Here is a 19880-nt window from a genome sequence, read left to right on the forward strand (position 1 = left end):
CCAGCAGTCTCCTCTCATCCCCCAGAATCCTCTGGTGTACACTGTATAATCTCCCAGCAGTCTCCTCTCATCCCCCAGAATCCTCCAGTGTACACTGTATAATCTCCCAGCAGTCTCCTCTCCTCATCCCCCAGAATCCTCCAGTGTACACTGTATAATCTCCCAGCAGTCTCCTCTCATCCCCCAGAATCCTCCAGTGTACACTGTATAATCTCCCAGCAGTCTCCTCTCATCCCCCAGAATCCTCCAGTGTACACTGTATAATCCCCCAGCAGTCTCCTCTCATCCCCCAGAATCCTCCAGTGTACACTGTATAATCTCCCAGCAGCCTCCTCTCATCCCCCAGAATCCTCCAGTGTACACTGTATAATCTCCCAGCAGTCTCCTCTCATCCCCCAGAATCCTCTGGTGTACACTGTATAATCTCCCAGCAGTCTCCTCTCATCCCCCAGAATCCTCCAGTGTACACTGTATAATCTCCCAGCAGCCTCCTCTCATCCCCCAGAATCCTCCAGTGTACACTGTATAATTTCCCAGCAGTCTCCTCTCATCCCCCAGAATCCTCTGGTGTACACTGTATAATCTCCCAGCAGTCTCCTCTCATCCCCCAGAATCCTCCAGTGTACACTGTATAATCTCCCAGCAGTCTCCTCTCATCCACCAGAATCCTCTGGTGTACACTGTATAATCTCCCAGCAGTCTCCTCTCATCCCCCAGAATCCTCCAGTGTACACTGTATAATCTCCCAGCAGTCTCCTCTCATCCCCCAGAATCCTCCAGTGTACACTGTATAATCTCCCAGCAGTCACCTCTCATCCCCCAGAATCCTCCAGTGTACACTGTATAATCTCCCAGCAGTCTCCTCTCATCCCCCAGAATCCTCCAGTGTACACTGTATAATCTCCCAGCAGTCTCCTCTCATCCCCCAGAATCCTCCAGTGTACACTGTATAATCCCCCAGCAGTCTCCTCTCATCCCCCAGAATCCTCCAGTGTACACTGTATAATCTCCCAGCAGTCTCCTCTCATCCCCCAGAATACTCCAGTGTACACTGTATAATCTCCCAGCAGTCTCCTCTCATCCCCCAGAATCCTCCAGTGTACAATGTATAATCTCCCAGCAGTCTCCTCTCATCCCCCAGAATACTCCAGTGTACACTGTATAATCTCCCAGCAGTCACCTCTCATCACCCAGAATACTCCAGTGTACACTGTATAATCTCCCAGCAGTCTCCTCTCATCCCCCAGAATACTCCAGTGTACACTGTATAATCTCCCAGCAGTCACCTCTCATCCCCCAGAATCCTCCAGTGTACACTGTATAATCTCCCAGCAGTCTCCTCTCATCCCCCAGAATACTCCAGTGTACACTGTATAATCTCCCAGCAGTCACCTCTCATCCCCCAGAATACTCCAGTGTACACTGTATAATCTCCCAGCAGTCACCTCTCATCACCCAGAATCCTCCAGTGTACAATGTATAATCTCCCAGCAGTCTCCTCTCATCCCCCAGAATCCTCCAGTGTACACTGTATAATCTCCCAGCAGTCTCCTCTCATCCCCCAGAATCCTCCGGTGTACACTGTATAATCTCCCAGCAGTCTCCTCTCATCTCCCAGAATCCTCCAGTGTACACTGTATAATCTCCCAGCAGTCTCCTCTCATCCAACAGAATCCTTCAATGTACACTGTATAATCTCCCAGCAGTCTCCTCTCCTCATCCCCCAGAATCCTCCAGTGTACACTGTATAATCTCCCAGCAGTCTCCTCTCATCCCCCAGAATCCTCCAGTGTACACTGTATAATCTCCCAGCAGTGTCCTCATCACCCAGAATCCTCCAGTGTACACTGTATAATCTCCCAGCAGTCTCCTCTCATCCCCCAGAATCCTCCAGTGTACACTGTATAATCTCCCAGCATTCACCTCTCATCCCCCAGAATCCTCCAGTGTACACTGTATAATCTCCCAGCAGTCTCCTCTCATCCCCCAGAATCCTCCGGTGTACACTGTATAATCTCCCAGCAGTCACCTCTCATCCCCCAGAATCCTCCAGTGTACACTGTATAATCTCCCAGCAGTCACCTCTCATCCCCCAGAATCCTCTGGTGTACACTGTATAATCTCCCAGCAGTCACCTCTCATCCCCCAGAATCCTCTGGTGTACACTGTATAATCTCCCAGCAGTCTCCTCATCCCCCAGAATCCTCCAGTGTACACTGTATAATCTCCAAGCACTCTCCTCTCATCACCCAGAATCCTCCAGTGTACACTGTATAATCTCCCAGCAGTCTCCTCTCATCCCCCAGAATCCTCCAGTGTACACTGTATAATCTCCCAGCAGTCACCTCTCATCCCCCAGAATCCTCTGGTGTACACTGTATAATCTCCCAGCAGTCTCCTCTCATCCCCCAGAATCCTCCAGTGTACACTGTATAATCTCCCAGCAGTCTCCTCTCATCCCCCAGAATCCTCCGGTGTACACTGTATAATCTCCAGCAGTCTCCTCTCATCCCCCAGAATCTTCCAGTGTACACTGTATAATCTCCCAGCAGTCTCCTCTCATCCCCCAGAATCCTCCAGTGTACACTGTATAATCTCCCAGCAGTCACCTCTCATCCCCCAGAATCCTCTGGTGTACACTGTATAATCTCCCAGCAGTCTCCTCTCATCCCCCAGAATCCTCTAGTGTACACTATATAATCTCCCAGCAGTCTCCTCTCCTCATCACCCAGAATCCTCCAGTGTACACTGTATAATCTCCCAGCAGTCTCCTCTCATCCCCCAGAATCCTCCAGTGTACACTGTATAATCTCCCAGCAGTCACCTCTCATCCCCCAGAATTCTCCAGTGTACACTGTATAATCTCCCAGCAGTCTCCTCTCATCCCCCAGAATCCTCCAGTGTACACTGTATAATCTCCCAGCAGTCTCCTCATCCCCCAGAATCCTCTGGTGTACACTGTATAATCTCCCAGCAGTCTCCTCTCATCCCCCAGAATCCTCCAGTGTACACTGTATAATCTCCCAGCAGTCACCTCTCATCCCCCAGAATCCTCCAGTGTACACTGTATAATCTCCCAGCAGTCTCCTCTCATCCCCCAGAATCCTCCGGTGTACACTGTATAATCTCCCAGCAGTCTCCTCTCATCCCCCAGAATCCTCCAGTGTACACTGTATAATCTCCCAGCAGTCTCCTCTCATCCCCCAGAATCCTCTGGTGTACACTGTATAATCTCCCAGCAGTCACCTCTCATCCCCCAGAATCCTCCAGTGTACACTGTATAATCTCCCAGCAGTCTCCTCTCATCCCCCAGAATCCTCCGGTGTACACTGTATAATCTCCCAGCAGTCTCCTCTCATCACCCAGAATCCTCCAGTGTACACTGTATAATCTCCCAGCAGTCTCCTCTCATCCCCCAGAATCCTCTGGTGTACACTCTATAATCTCCCAGCAGTCTCCTCTCATCCCCCAGAATCCTCCAGTGTACACTGTATAATCTCCCAGCAGTCTCCTCATCCCCCAGAATCCTCCAGTGTACACTGTATAATCTCCCAGCAGTCTCCTCTCATCCCCCAGAATCCTCCAGTGTACACTGTATAATCTCCCAGCAGTCACCTCTCATCCCCCAGAATCCTCCAGTGTACACTGTATAATCTCCCAGCAGTCTCCTCTCATCCCCCAGAATCCTCTAGTGTACACTGTATAATCTCCCAGCAGTCTCCTCTCATCCCCCAGAATCCTCCAGTGTACACTGTATAATCTCCCAGCAGTCTCCTCTCATCCCCCAGAATCCTCCAGTGTACACTGTATAATCTCCCAGCAGTCTCCTCTCATCCCCCAGAATCCTCCAGTGTACACTGTATAATCTCCCAGCAGTCTCCTCTCATCCCCCAGAATCCTCCAGTGTACACTGTATAATCTCCCAGCAGTCTCCTCTCATCCCCCAGAATCCTCCAGTGTACACTGTATAATCTCCCAGCAGTCTCCTCTCATCCCCCAGAATCCTCCAGTGTACACTGTATAATCTCCCAGCAGTCTCCTCTCATCACCCAGAATCCTCTGGTGTACACTGTATAATCTCCCAGCAGTCTCCTCTTATCCCCCAGAATCCTCCAGTGTACACTGTATAATCTCCCAGCAGTCTCCTCTCATCCCCCAGAATCCTCCAGTGTATACTGTATAATCTCCCAGCAGTCTCCTCTCATCCCCCAGAATCCTCTGGTGTACACTGTATAATCTCCCAGCAGTCTCCTCTCATCCCCCAGAATCCTCTGGTGTACACTGTATAATCTCCCAGCAGTCTCCTCTCATCCCCCAGAATCCTCCAGTGTACACTGTATAATCTCCCAGCAGTCTCCTCTCATCCGCCAGAATCCTCTAGTGTACACTGTATAATCTCCCTGCAGTCTCCTCTCATCCCCCAGAATCCTCCAGTGTACACTGTATAATCTCCCAGCAGTCTCCTCTCATCCCCCAGAATCCTCCAGTGTACACTGTATAATCTCCCAGCAGTCTCCTCTCATCCCCCAGAATCCTCTGGTGTACACTGTATAATCTCCCAGCAGTCTCCTCTCATCCCCCAGAATCCTCCAGTGTACACTGTATAATCTCCCATCAGTCTCCTCTCATCTCCCAGAATCCTCCAGTGTACACTGTATAATCTCCCAGCAGTCTCCTCTCATCCCCCAGAATCCTCCAGTGTACACTGTATAATCTCCCAGCAGTCTCCTCTCATCCCCCAGAATCCTCCGGTGTACACTGTATAATCTCCCAGCAGTCTCCTGATCCCCCAGAATCCTCCAGTGTACACTGTATAATCTCCCAGCAGTCTCCTGATCCCCCAGAATCCTCCAGTGTACACTGTATAATCTCCCAGCAGTCTCCTGATCCCCCAGAATCCTCCAGTGTACACTGTATAATCTCCCAGCAGTCTCCTCTCACCCCCCAGAATCCTCCAGTGTACACTGTATAATCTCCCAGCAGTCACCTCTCATCCCCCAGAATCCTCCAGTGTACACTGTATAATCTCCCAGCAGTCACCTCTCATCCCCCAGAATCCTCCAGTGTACACTGTATAATCTCCCAGCAGTCTCCTCTCATCCCCCAGAATCCTCCAGTGTACACTGTATAATCTCCCAGCAGTCTCCTCTCATGCCACAGAATCCTCCAGTGTACACTGTATAATCTCCCAGCAGTCTCCTCTCATCCCCCAGAATCCTCCAGTGTACACTGTATAATCTCCCAGCAGTCTCCTCTCATCCCCCAGAATCCTCCGGTGCACACTGTATAATCTCCCAGCAGTCTCCTCTCATCCCCCAGAATCCTCCAGTGTACACTGTATAATCTCCCAGCAGTCTCCTCTCATCCCCCAGAATCCTCCGGTGTACACTGTATAATCTCCCAGCAGTCTCCTCTAATCCCCCAGAATCCTCCGGTGTACACTGTATAATCTCCCAGCAGTCACCTCTCATCCCCCAGAATCCTCCAGTGTACACTGTATAATCTCCCAGCAGTCTCCTCTCATCCCCCAGAATCCACCAGTGTACACTGTATAATCTCCCAGCAGTCTCCTCTCATCCCCCAGAATCCTCCAGTGTACACTGTATAATCTCCCAGCAGTCACCTCTCATCCCCCAGAATCCTCCAGTGTACACTGTATAATCTCCCAGCAGTCTCTTCTTATTCACCAGAATCCTCCAGTGTACACTGTATAATCTCCCAGCAGTCACCTCTCATCCCCCAGAATCCTCCAGTGTACACTGTATAATCTCCCAGCAGTCTCCTCTCATCCCCCAGAATCCTCCAGTGTACACTGTATAATCACCCAGCAGTCTCCTCTAATCCCCCAGAATCCTCCGGTGTACACTGTATAATCTCCCAGCAGTCACCTCTCATCCCCCAGAATCCTCCAGTGTACACTGTATAATCTCCCAGCAGTCTCTTCTTATTCACCAGAATCCTCTGGTGTACACTGTATAATCTCCCAGCAGTCTCTTCTTATTCACCAGAATCCTCCAGTGTACACTGTATAATCTCCCAGCAGTCTCCTCTCATCCCCCAGAATCCTCCAGTGTACACTGTATAATCACCCAGCAGTCTCCTCTAATCCCCCAGAATCCTCCGGTGTACACTGTATAATCTCCCAGCAGTCACCTCTCATCCCCCAGAATCCTCCAGTGTACACTGTATAATCTCCCAGCAGTCTCTTCTTATTCACCAGAATCCTCTGGTGTACACCGTATAATCTCCCAGCAGTCTCCTCTCATCCCCCAGAATCCTCCAGTGTACACTGTATAATCTCCCAGCAGTCTCCTCTCATCCCCCAGAATCCTCCAGTGTACACTGTATAATCTCCCAGCAGTCTCCTCTCATCCCCCAGAATCCTCCAGTGTACACTGTATAATCTCCCAGCAGTCTCCTCTCATCCCCCAGAATCCTCCAGTGTACACTGTATAATCTCCCAGCAGTCTCCTCTCATCCCCCAGAATCCTCCGGTGTACACTGTATAATCTCCCAGCAGTCTCCTCTCATCCCCCAGAATCCTCCAGTATACACTGTATAATCTCCCAGCAGTCTCCTCTCATCCCCCAGAATCCTCCAGTGTACACTGTATAATCTCCCAGCAGTCTCCTCTCATCCCCCAGAATCCTCCAGTGTACACTGTATAATCTCCCAGCAGTCTCCTCTCATCCCCCAGAATCCTCCGGTGTACACTGTATAATCTCCCAGCAGTCTCCTCTCATCCCCCAGAATCCTCCAGTGTACACTGTATAATCTCCCAGCAGTCTCTTCTTATTCACCAGAATCCTCTGGTGTACACTGTATAATCTCCCAGCAGTCTCTTCTTATTCACCAGAATCCTCCGGTGTACACTGTATAATCTCCCAGCAGTCTCCTCTCATCCCCCAGAATCCTCCGGTGTACACTGTATAATCTCCCAGCAGTCTCCTCTCATCCCCCAGAATCCTCTGGTGTACACTGTATAATCTCCCAGCAGTCTCCTCTCATCCCCCAGAATCCTCCAGTGTACACTGTATAATCTCCCAGCAGTCTCCTCTCATCCTCCAGAATCCTCCAGTGTACACTGTATAATCTCCCAGCAGTCTCCTCTCATCCCCCAGAATCCTCCAGTGTACACTGTATAATCTCCCAGCAGTCTCCTCTCATCACCCAGAATCCTCCGGTGTACACTGTATAATCTCCCAGCAGTCTCCTCTCATCCCCCAGAATCCTCTGGTGTACACTGTATAATCTCCCAGCAGTCACCTCTCATCCCCCAGAATCCTCCAGTGTACACTGTATAATCTCCCAGCAGTCTCCTCTCCTCATCCCCCAGAATCCTCCAGTGTACACTGTATAATCTCCCAGCAGCCTCCTCTCATCCCCCAGAATCCTCCAGTGTACACTGTATAATCTCCCAGCAGTCTCCTCTCATCCCCCAGAATCCTCTGGTGTACACTGTATAATCTCCCAGCAGTCTCCTCTCATCCCCCAGAATCCTCCAGTGTACACTGTATAATCTCCCAGCAGTCTCCTCTCATCCCCCAGAATCCTCTGGTGTACACTGTATAATCTCCCAGCAGTCTCCTCTCATCCCCCAGAATCCTCCAGTGTACACTGTATAATCTCCCAGCAGTCTCCTCTCATCCCCCAGAATCCTCCAGTGTACACTGTATAATCTCCCAGCAGTCTCCTCTCATCCCCCAGAATCCTCCAGTGTACACTGTATAATCTCCCAGCAGTCTCCTCTCATCCCCCAGAATCCTCTGGTGTACACTATATAATCCCCCAGCAGTCTCCTCTCATCCCCCAGAATCCTCTGGTGTACACTGTATAATCTCCCAGCAGTCTCCTCTCATCCCCCAGAATCCTCTGGTGTACACTATATAATCCCCCAGCAGTCTCCTCTCATCCCCCAGAATCCTCCAGTGTACACTGTATAATCTCCCAGCAGTCTCCTCTAATCCCCCAGAATCCTCCGGTGTACACTGTATAATCTCCCAGCAGTCACCTCTCATCCCCCAGAATCCTCCGGTGTACACTGTATAATCTCCCAGCAGTCTCCTCTCATCCCCCAGAATCCTCCAGTGTACACTGTATAATCTCCCAGCAGTCTCCTCTCATCCCCCAGAATCCTCCGGTGTACACTGTATAATCTCCCAGCAGTCTCCTCTCATCCCCCAGAATCCTCCAGTGTACACTGTATAATCTCCCAGCAGTCTCCTCTCATCCCCCAGAATCCTCCAATGTACACTGTATAATCTCCCAGCAGTCTCCTCTCATCCCCCAGAATCCTCCAGTGTACACTGTATAATCTCCCAGCAGTCTCCTCTCCTCATCACCCAGAATCCTCCAGTGTACACTGTATAATCCCCCAGCAGTCACCTCTCATCCCCCAGAATCCTCCAGTGTACACTGTATAATCTCCCAGCAGTCTCCTCTCATCCCCCAGAATCCTCCAGTGTACACTGTATAATCTCCCAGCAGTCTCCTCTCATCCCCCAGAATCCTCCGGTGTACACTGTATAATCTCCCAGCAGTCTCCTCTCATCCCCCAGAATCCTCCGGTGTACACTGTATAATCTCCCAGCAGTCTCCTCTCATCCCCCAGAATCCTCCAGTGTACACTGTATAATCTCCCAGCAGTCACCTCTCATCCCCCAGAATCCTCCAGTGTACACTGTATAATCTCCCAGCAGTCTCCTCTCATCCCCCAGAATCCTCCAGTATACACTGTATAATCTCCCAGCAGTCTCCTCTCATCCCCCAGAATCCTCTGTTGTACACTGTATAATCTCCCAGCAGTCTCCTCTCATCACCCAGAATACTCCAGTGTACACTGTATAATCTCCCAGCAGTCTCCTCTCATCCCCCAGAATCCTCCAGTGTACACTGTATAATCTCCCAGCAGTCACCTCTCATCCCCCAGAATCCTCCGGTGTACACTGTATAATCTCCCAGCAGTCACCTCTCATCCCCCAGAATCCTCCGGTGTACACTGTATAATCTCCCAGCAGTCTCCTCTCATCCCCCAGAATCCTCCGGTGTACACTGTATAATCTCCCAGCAGTCTCCTCTCATCCCCCAGAATCCTCCAGTGTGCACTGTATAATCTCCCAGCAGTCTCCTCTCATCCCCCAGAATCCTCCGGTGTACACTGTATAATCTCCCAGCAGTCTCCTCTCATCCCCCAGAATCCTCCAGTGTACACTGTATAATCTCCCAGCAGTCTCCTCTCATCCCCCAGAATCCTCCAGTGTACACTCTATAATCTCCCAGCAGTCTCCTCTCATCCCCCAGAATCCTCCGGTGTACACTGTATAATCTCCCAGCAGTCTCCTCTCATCCCCCAGAATCCTCCAGTGTACACTGTATAATCTCCCAGCAGTCTCCTCTCATCCCCCAGAATCCTCTGGTGTACACTGTATAATCTCCCAGCAGTCTCCTCTCCTCATCCCCCAGAATCCTCCAGTGTACACTGTATAATCTCCCAGCAGTCTCCTCTCATCCCCCAGAATCCTCCAGTGTACACTGTATAATCTCCCAGCAGTCTCCTCATCCCCCAGAATCCTCCAGTGTACACTGTATAATCTCCCAGCAGTCTCCTCTCATCCCCCAGAATCCTCTGGTGTACACTGTATAATCTCCCAGCAGTCTCCTCTCATCCCCCAGAATCCTCCAGTGTACACTGTATAATCTCCCAGCAGTCTCCTCTCATCCCCCAGAATCCTCCAGTGTACACTGTATAATCTCCCAGCAGTCTCCTCTCATCCCCCAGAATCCTCTGGTGTACACTGTATAATCTCCCAGCAGTCTCCTCTCATCCCCCAGAATCCTCCAGTGTACACTGTATAATCTCCCAGCAGTCTCCTCTCATCCCCCAGAATCCTCCAGTGTACACTGTATAATCTCCCAGCAGTCTCCTCTCATCCCCCAGAATCCTCCGGTGTACACTGTATAATCTCCCAGCAGTCTCCTCTCATCCCCCAGAATCCTCCGGTGTACACTGTATAATCTCCCAGCAGTCTCCTCTCATCCCCCAGAATCCTCTGATGTACACTGTATAATCTCCCAGCAGTCACCTCTCATCCCCCAGAATCCTCTGGTGTACACTGTATAACCTCCCAGCAGTCTCCTCTCATCCCCCAGAATCCTCCAGTGTACACTGTATAATCTCCCAGCAGTCACCTCTCATCCCCCAGAATCCTCCAGTGTACACTGTATAATCTCCCAGCAGTCTCCTCTCATCCCCCAGAATCCTCTGGTGTACACTGTATAATCTCCCAGCAGTCTCCTCTCATCCCCCAGAATCCTCCAGTGTACACTGTATAATCTCCCAGCAGTCACCTCTCATCCCCCAGAATCCTCCGGTGTACACTGTATAATCTCCCAGCAGTCTCCTCTCATCCCCCAGAATCCTCCAGTGTACACTGTATAATCTCCCAGCAGTCTCCTCTCATCCCCCAGAATCCTCCGGTGTACACTGTATAATCTCCCAGCAGTCTCCTCTCATTCCCCAGAATCCTCCAGTGTACACTGTATAATCTCCCAGCAGTCTCCTCTCATCCCCCAGAATCCTCCAGTGTACACTGTATAATCTCCCAGCAGTCTCCTCTCATCCCCCAGAATCCTCCGGTGTACACTGTATAATCTCCCAGCAGTCTCCTCTCATCCCCCAGAATCCTCTGGTGTACACTGTATAATCTCCCAGCAGTCTCCTCTCATCCCCCAGAATCCTCCAGTGTACACTGTATAATCTCCCAGCAGTCTCCGCTTATCCCCCAGAATCCTCTGGTGTACACTGTATAGTCTCCCAGCAGTCTCCTCTCATCCCCCAGAATCCTCCGGTGTACACTGTATAATCTCCCAGCAGTCTCCTCTCATCCCCCAGAATCCTCCGGTGTACACTGTATAATCTCCCAGCAGTCTCCTCTCATCCCCCAGAATCCTCCAGTGTACACTGTATAATCTCCCAGCAGTCTCCTCTCATCCCCCAGAATCCTCTGGTGTACACTGTATAATCTCCCAGCAGTCACCTCTCATCCCCCAGAATCCTCCAGTGTACACTGTATAATCTCCCAGCAGTCTCCTCTCATCCCCCAGAATCCTCTGGTGTACACTGTATAATCTCCCAGCAGTCTCCTCTCATCCCCCAGAATCCTCCAGTGTACACTGTATAATCTCCCAGCAGTCACCTCTCATCCCCCAGAATCCTCCGGTGTACACTGTATAATCTCCCAGCAGTCTCCTCTCATCCCCCAGAATCCTCCAGTGTACACTGTATAATCTCCCTGCAGTCTCCTCTCATCACCCAGAATCCTCCAGTGTACACTGTATAATCTCCCAGCAGTCTCCTCTCCTCATCCCCCAGAATCCTCTGGTGTACACTGTATAATCTCCCAGCAGTCTCCTCTCCTCATCCCCCAGAATCCTCTGGTGTACACTGTATAATCTCCCAGCAGTCTCCTCTTATCCCCCAGAATCCTCCAGTGTACACTGTATAATCCCCCAGCAGTCACCTCTCATCCCCCAGAATCCTCCGGTGTACACTGTATAATCTCCCAGCAGTCACCTCTCATCCCCCAGAATCCTCCGGTGTACACTGTATAATCTCCCAGCAGTCTCCTCTCATCCCCCAGAATCCTCCAGTGTACACTGTATAATCTCCCAGCAGTCTCCTCTCATCCCCCAGAATCCTCCAGTGTACACTGTATAATCTCCCAGCAGTCTCCTCTCATCCCCCAGAATCCTCCGGTGTACACTGTATAATCTCCCAGCAGTCTCCTCTCATCCCCCAGAATCCTCCGGTGTACACTGTATAATCTCCCAGCAGTCTCCTCTCATCCCCCAGAATCCTCCGGTGTACACTGTATAATCTCCCAGCAGTCTCCTCTCATCCCCCAGAATCCTCCGGTGTACACTGTATAATCTCCCAGCAGTCTCCTCATCCCCCAGAATCCTCCGGTGTACACTGTATAATCTCCCAGCAGTCTCCTCTCATCCCCCAGAATCCTCCGGTGTACACTGTATAATCTCCCAGCAGTCTCCTCTCATCCCCCAGAATCCTCCAGTGTACACTGTATAATCTCCCAGCAGTCACCTCTCATCCCCCAGAATCCTCCAGTGTACACTGTATAATCTCCCAGCAGTCTCCTCTCATCCCCCAGAATCCTCCAGTGTACACTGTATAATCTCCCAGCAGTCTCCTCTCATCCCCCAGAATCCTCCAGTGTACACTGTATAATCTCCCAGCAGTCTCCTCTCATCCCCCAGAATCCTCCGGTGTACACTGTATAATCTCCCAGCAGTCTCCTCTCATCCCCCAGAATCCTCCAGTGTACACTGTATAATCTCCCAGCAGTCTCCTCTCATCCCCCAGAATCCTCCGGTGTACACTGTATAATCTCCCAGCAGTCTCCTCTCATCCCCCAGAATCCTCTGGTGTACACTGTATAATCTCCCAGCAGTCTCCTCTCATCCCCCAGAATCCTCCGGTGTACACTGTATAATCTCCCAGCAGTCTCCTCTCCTCATCCCCCAGAATCCTCTGGTGTACACTGTATAATCTCCCAGCAGTCACCTCTCATCCCCCAGAATCCTCCAGTGTACACTGTATAATCTCCCAGCAGTCTCCTCATCCCCCAGAATCCTCTGGTGTACACTGTATAATCTCCCAGCAGTCTCCTCTCATCCCCCAGAATCCTCTGGTGTACACTGTATAATCTCCCAGCAGTCTCCTCTCCTCATCCCCCAGAATCCTCTGGTGTACACTGTATAATCTCCCAGCAGTCACCTCTCCGGTCAGCAGCTCGGTGATCTTGTTGGTGAGGTGGAGGATCTTCTCAGGTGTTGGGGAGTGCGGGGCTTCTGTGTTGCGGCTCTGGATCTCGCTCCGTCCTCCAGACAGATGGGGGGTCACACACTCCCCAGACGTCGTCTTCACCACCATTTGCGCCTGTATACAGTGAGAGATGGTGATCACCACATAGATTCTAATAATCCTCCATCTTTTCAGTCCTTCCTGTTATAGTAATAGAGAGAAGTGTGATCTCTCGGGAGATTCTCACCTTTCCCTTTAACAAGTCGATCATCTCTAGGGTGAGGAGCCATATCCGTGCAGCCATGTTGCTTTTGTCCTCGTCTACCCTTGTGGGGTCACTTTTCCTCCTGACGTCCTGGTCCTGATCCTTCTGCCCCTCCATGTACTCCCACTCTTCCATGGAGAAATAGACAGCGACATCCTGACACCTGATAGGAACCTGACAGACATATACCGACATTACCCAGAATCCTCCAGTGTATACTGTAGAATTTCCCAGCATTCCCTGCACTCACCTCTCCGGTCAGCAGCTCCGTCATCTCTCTGGTGAGGTCTAGGATCTTCTTCTCCGGCATCGGGGGGTGCGGGGCGTCTGTGATGGGGCGCTCATTACTGCTCCGTCCTCCGGATACGTGGGGATGAATGATGGCAGCCGCACAGTCACCTGTCGTCTTCTCCACTATTGTGTAATCCTGTGTAAGGAGAGATGCTGGTGAGTATTAGGCCTCATTCACACCTGCCTGTCTCCAGTGTGTGGAGGCCATCGTCACACATGCCTGTCTCCAGTGTATGGAGGCCATTGTCACACCTGCCTGTCTCCAGTGTGTGGAGGCCATTGTCACACCTGCCTGTCTCCAGTGTGTGGAGGCCATTGTCACACCTGCCTGTCTCCAGTGTGTGGAGGCCACTGTCACACCTGCCTGTCTCCAGTGTGTGGAGGCCATTGTCACACCTGCCTGTCTCCAGTGTGTGGAGGCCACTGTCACACCTGCCTGTCTCCAGTGTGTGGAGGCCATTGTCACACCTGCCTGTCTCCAGTGTGTGGAGGCCATTGTCACACCTGCCTGTCTCCAGTGTGTGGAGGCCATTGTCACACCTGCCTGTCTCCAGTATGTGGAGGCCATTGTCACACCTGCCTGTCTCCAGTGTGTGGAGGCCATTGTCACACCTGCCTGTCTCCAGTATGTGGAGGCCATTGTCACACCTGCCTGTCTCCAGTGTGTGGAGGCCATTGTCACACCTGCCTGTCTACAGTGTGTGGAGGCCATTGTCACACCTGCCTGTCTCCAGTGTGTGGAGGCCATTGTCACACCTGCCTGTCTCCAGCGTGTGGAGGCCATTGTCACACCTGCCTGTCTCCAGTGTGTGGAGGCCATTGTCACACCTGCCAGTCTCCAGTGTGTGGAGGCCACTGTCACACCTGCCTGTCTCCAGTGTGTGGAGGCCATTGTCACACCTGCCTGTCTCCAGTGTGTGGAGGCCATTGTCACACCTGCCTGTCTCCAGTGTGTGGAGGCCATTCTCACACCTGCCTGTCTCCAGTGTGTGGAGGCCATTGTCACACCTGCCTGTCTCCAGTGTGTGGAGGCCATTGTCACACCTGCCTGTCTCCAGTGTGTGGAGGCCATTGTCACACCTGCCTGTCTCCAGTGTGTGGAGGCCATTGTCACACCTGCCTGTCTCCAGTGTGTGGAGGCCATTGTCACACCTACCAGTGACACGGTCACAGGTATACTAAGTAAAGTCAATAGAGAGCTTCACACCTCCATGTTTACATAATGTCACGTATAGGGAGAGAGGCCATACCAGCCCTATAGGACAACACACAGGAAGCAATGCCTTATTGCTAGGGAAAGGGGGAAGTGATGACCTCTGACAACAATCTGCAGCTCACCCTCAATGCCCTCACCGACTCTATACAGGTTCCACACCTGTTGCTGAGCTGGATACCTGGGGCCCTGTTTTATCTAGGCAAAAGGGCCCGAAGTAAGGATGGCGGGTATGAGCACTAGTCAACACCACTAACACTAAAGGAAGACACAAGGAAACAATACAGGGGAAACACAAATGCTATCAACTGAGCCCAGGTAGATAGCAAAAATCAATACTTATCTGACTGTTAGGTTGACCTAACGGTCACAGCTGTTGCCAGCGATGTCCGAATGCAGAGAAGGTACCGGTGACCCCCCCTCTGCTACTCCGTCTCAATGAAAACAAGCGAACGCCGTTATACACATAAGACTGGAGATGTGCGGCTCCGAATAGAAAGTGTATTGGTATTGTTTACATTACAAAGTTATACAAAGTTGATTAGGGCGTAACTATGCAACATACATATTCATTAATTTACATTCATTAAGGCGTGGATTGCATATTCCCAGCAAGAGAAATTAATATAATGACTTATACTCCCATAACAGTCTATGACGTTTCTTTTTCCATAACAAGAATGTTTTTCAGTCGTCTCTAAGTCAAAACATTCTGCGTCCTTGAAGTTGGTCTCATAGTTTATTACGCAAATAAGTCTGGTTCGGTCTTGCCAGGGAGAATGAATTTCTATTATTTTCTAAGTCAGTGAAAAAGGTTAACTCTTTCCTCACAATCCCCCCTATTGGCGTGATTGATGGACAGGGGGCCATCGAGAAGCTGTGGTCTATAGAGCGAGCAGGCTAGTCTCCAGATACTTTCTGAGCCGCGGGTTGCTCAGGGAGTGTCGTCTCACATCCGTCACCCAGGACTGCCTGCATGCCTCTCGATAGGAGTCTCATCATGATACGCCAAGGTGATTTCTAGAGGAAAGAGTAGAGAAGAGAAAAAAGGCATATTAGTGATTTCTTACGGGTGCTGAATAATCATTGTATCTACATTGCTTCAAGCAGCGGGAAAACAAAGCCATTAGCAACTTGAACACTACATAAGCAACTAGTAAACAGAGTAACACTTGGAACACTGATAGTCTGTTGTAACAGCCTCCCCATTGAAACACTTTGTTTATCGGGACTGGTATGGCTAAGTATGGCATGGAAGAGGCTGTCACAGGTGCGTGTGTACATATCCAGCAGTCTGTGATCTCAAGTTTTTCAGCTAACACTTCATGATGGGTCTCAAATGAATTCTGCCGTGGTGTAGAAGGCCCCAAAAAGGGAGTACACATAGAAATACTTATCAGCGGTATTAGGCCTTCTTGCAGTGGCTGGCATGGACCCATATCGATCTCCCCTCAAGTTTGACGGAGGTTGGAGTGGTCAGCTGGACAGTCAAAGGCCCTTCGAATCGTGGCTCAAGGGTCTTTCTCACGTGCTTCTTTAGGTAGACCCGGTCACCAGGCTTTAGGGAGTGGGTTCCTGGAACGGCATCAGGATCTGGTAGAGAAGAGTAGACCCTTTGGTGGGTTTCAGTTAGTCTCTTCTGCAGGGAAACAACATAAGACGTTAGGCTTTCACATTGCAGGTGTAACTCCTGCGGGAAGTAGCATCCTAATCTGGGTGCACTACCAAAGAGTATTTCAAATGGTGAGAGCCTGTGCTTTCCCTGCGGGGTAGTTCTTATAGAGTAAAGAGCTATGGGGAGACATTCTGTCCATGGTCTACCAGTCTCCTCCACTGCCTTGGCTAGTTTGAGCTTTTAGAGTGCCATTTAACCTTTCCACTTTCCCTGATGACTGTGGGTGGTAAGGCGTGTGTAAGGCTGACTGAATGCCTAACAGGGCACAGGTGTTCTGGAAAACTTGTCCAGTGAAATGAGTACCTCGGTCCGACTCTATGACTTCAGGGAGTCCAAACCGAGGCACCAGCTCACAGGCTTTGCTGTAATTCGGGCCGTGGCTGAGCTGACAGGGTAGGCCTCTGGCCATCCTGAGAAGAGGTCTACACAGACAAGTACAAACTCGTAGATGCCATGTTTTGGCAACTGTATATAGTCTATTTATACTCTTTGAAATGGGGCAAACGTCTTTGGCATGTGTCTTTGCAGGGATTTTAGTTAGCTGGCTTGGATTGTGTTGTTGACAGATGTGACAAGCTTTTATTCTCTGGGAGGCGTATTGTCTGAAGCCGGGGGGCTACCCAATATGGTTGCATCTGGTTCATGATTGAGTTTGTGCTACTGTGTGTGGGATAGTGGAGTACTTGGAAAATGGCAGGGAACCAACTGCGTGGCAGGACGGGAAGTCCATTTAGGCGCCAAATCCCCTCCACCTTTTCTGCCCCCTTGGCCCGCCATCCGGCCTTTTCTTCCTCAGAGGCGTTTTCTTGTGTCTCAAAGAGGTTCTGCATTTCTTCCTCCGTCGTTGACACTGTTTCCGTCTCCTTCAAAGGGAGTAAGGCTGCTTCTTTTGCTGTTTGATCGGCCAAGCGATTTCCCCCTTGCCTCAGGTGTTTGAGCCTTGGTGTGGGCAGCAAGCTTTATGATTGCTAGCTGTTTTGGTATCAAGGCTACTTCCATTAGTTTCTTCACTGAGGCTCCATGCCTGATGGGATTTCCTGTTGCTATCAGGAATCCTCTTGTCTGCCAGATAGTGCCAAAATCGTGCACAATGCCGTGTGCATAGGCTGAGTCCGTGTAGATGTTCGCTGTTCGTTCTTCCAGAAACTCAATTGCCCAGATGAGAGCAAGACGTTCTGCTTCTTGAGCAGATATGCGTGGAGGTAGCGGTTGTTTGGCTAAGACTGCATATAGAGTCACTACTGCAAATCCGGTGTGGAACTTGCCTGCTTCATCAGCGTATCTGCTACCATCCACAAAAAGTTCAAAGTCTGGATTTGTAAGCGGTGTTGTCTAAATATTGTGCAGGGGCTTTGCCTCATGTTCAATGAGTTCCTGACAATCATGATCAAATGGTGCGCTGGTACGTTTGTCACTCTCTTCTGTCCTCTCTTCTGTCCCCCCTTCTAAACTTGTGAAGATCAGCAGATCAGCAAGGTTTAGACTTGTAACTCGAGCAAATGAGATGTTTGGGGGGTAGCAACAGCGTGCACTGAAGTCTGACTTGTCTTGCCATGGAGAGGTGTTTCAGCTGCACTTGATTGAGAACAGCATAGATGTAATGGCTGGTAAGGATGGTAGTCGGGAAATCGAGTGAGATTTCAGATGCTTTCTGCAGTATGTTTGAAACTGCTGTAACAGCACGGACACAGGTTGGTGCTGCTTTTGTGGCGTTGTCAAGTTGAGAGGAGTAGTACCCGATTATGAGATGTTTGTCCGTCTTCTGGGTGAGTACTCCTACGGCAAATCCTTGAAGCTCTGCTACGAACAGATTAAAGGTGAGATCATAGTTTGGTAGTGCCAGAGCAGATGCATCAATCACTAGTTCCTTGAGCTTTTGAAAGTTTTATCAAGCTTCTTCTGTAAGGGAAAAAGGAACATTCTTTGTGCAATCATACAGCGGTTGTATGAGTAGTGACGCATTGGGAATCCACCGTCTGCATTTATCTCTGCTTGCTTTGCATCCTACTTCTGCCAGAAAGGTAAGCATTCCTCTTCACTAGGGAAGCACAGTAGTAAATCATCCACGTACTGGTAGATGTACTGCGAGAGGTAGCGGGAGGGGGGATTGTCTCAGCTGCGGTGGCGTAATTCCAGGCTTGACTGAAACTTTTACTGTGGGCACGGGTAGTGTGCCGAGGTCAGTATTTGATGTGGACCAGAGTTTTGCAGGAACTTGTAGAAGTATTGGGTCCATGTTTACTTCATGTGTAACTTCAGATTCTGGTCTGTCTTCTATCATCTGGAGAGTGCACAGGATTTCTTCTGGGATATCTTCTGGAATTTGCAGGATAGCAGATCCATCTTCATTGTAGACAATCTGAGCTTGTAGTCTTGATAGTAGATCTTCTCCCACTAGGGCATCTCCACCCAGGGGGGACACTAAGAATTTAGACACGAACATGTGTGGTCCCAGTTTCACCTTCAGTGGATGTGTTATTGGGATTATCTGGGCTTGTCCATCAAATCCGGATACTACAGTAGCTTCAGATGAGATGGATCCTTCAGGCACCAGATTCTTGGGGAGTACGGAGCGAGAGGCTCCTGAGTCCACTAAAGCTCTTATTTCCTTGTTGCCAATGTGAAGGGGGACATGTATAAATGGACCTCTGGCATCCCTATCCCGTGCTGCCGCAAGTCAGGCAGTCTTCTCCTCCTGACTCTCGGGTCGGTTTTGAGTGTCCCTCTTCTTCTTTCTACAGTCTCTGATCACGTCCTCTGACTCCCACAATAGTAGCAGGTCGGTGCCTTCCTTCTTGTACCTTCTGGCTGACCGTCCACTGCTGCTATGAAAACTTTCTTGTTGCTCCTTTTATCCTTTGCGTCGGTTTCTAAGCCACTTGCTTTGTTGACTAGAAGATCTATGTCTTCCATGTTTCTCCATTCTGGGCAGCACGCTTTCAATCTTTCTGCCAGAGGTGCATATATTCCATCCATGAAGGATCTTACCATCAGGCGACGTATTGCACCCGCTTGTAAGTCCAGCCCTTCATTTGCGAATGACTGCATCAATCTGTAGTAAAATAAGCTGACATTCTCCACAGGACCTTGATGCACTGGTCCCATTGTGCCTTTAGTTCTTTGCTCCTGGGCGCAGAAGAGACTGAGTCTTATCATGAAGTCTTGGCCCGATTCCACATTACGGGTATCGTCCGGAGCATGTTCTGTCAGGTGGGCAGTGAGTTTGGCATACAGTTCAGGAGACATTTTAACTCTACACAAACCTTCCATGTCCAACCAAGTGCTTCTGTAGGAGACCTGTATTTGGTTCAGGTAACGTGAAAAACTGACTGGGTTTCTAGTCGGGTCTGGAGCATTTTGCAGGAAAGCAATCTGCTCGGTTGGAGTCCAGGGTACGTAGTCTTCATACGTACGGGGAACTGCATCTCTGGGAGCATCTGGATTTTGTAGATTAACAGGTGGTCTTATCAGGACTCTTCTTTCCACTACGGGATAAAGAGGCACTGGTGCTGTGGCTTGTAGCTTGTGCTGTGGGGCTGCACAGGCTAGGCATGTTTCACTCCAGTCCGGATTTTGTTGGCCACAGTTTGTGCAGGTCCATTCCGGGGATCCTGCT

General features: G+C 50.3%; 1 protein-coding gene across 1 annotated transcript in view; it reads right to left on the reverse strand.

The window, feature by feature from the left end:
* The window catches only part of LOC142297119 (uncharacterized), a 210761-nt gene that overhangs the window by 129228 nt on the left and 61653 nt on the right, over window positions 1–19880 (reverse strand). Inside the window, exons 3-5 of the mRNA XM_075341387.1 lie at window positions 13336–13512; window positions 13068–13259; window positions 12794–12955 (exon numbers count right to left, since the gene is read on the reverse strand). Coding sequence (XP_075197502.1) covers window positions 12794–12955; window positions 13068–13259; window positions 13336–13512 — 531 coding nt within the window. The remainder of the gene's footprint in view (window positions 1–12793; window positions 12956–13067; window positions 13260–13335; window positions 13513–19880) is intronic.

Source organism: Anomaloglossus baeobatrachus, chromosome 3 (assembly GCF_048569485.1).
Source record: "Anomaloglossus baeobatrachus isolate aAnoBae1 chromosome 3, aAnoBae1.hap1, whole genome shotgun sequence".
NCBI classification, from domain to species: Eukaryota; Metazoa; Chordata; class Amphibia; order Anura; family Aromobatidae; genus Anomaloglossus; species Anomaloglossus baeobatrachus.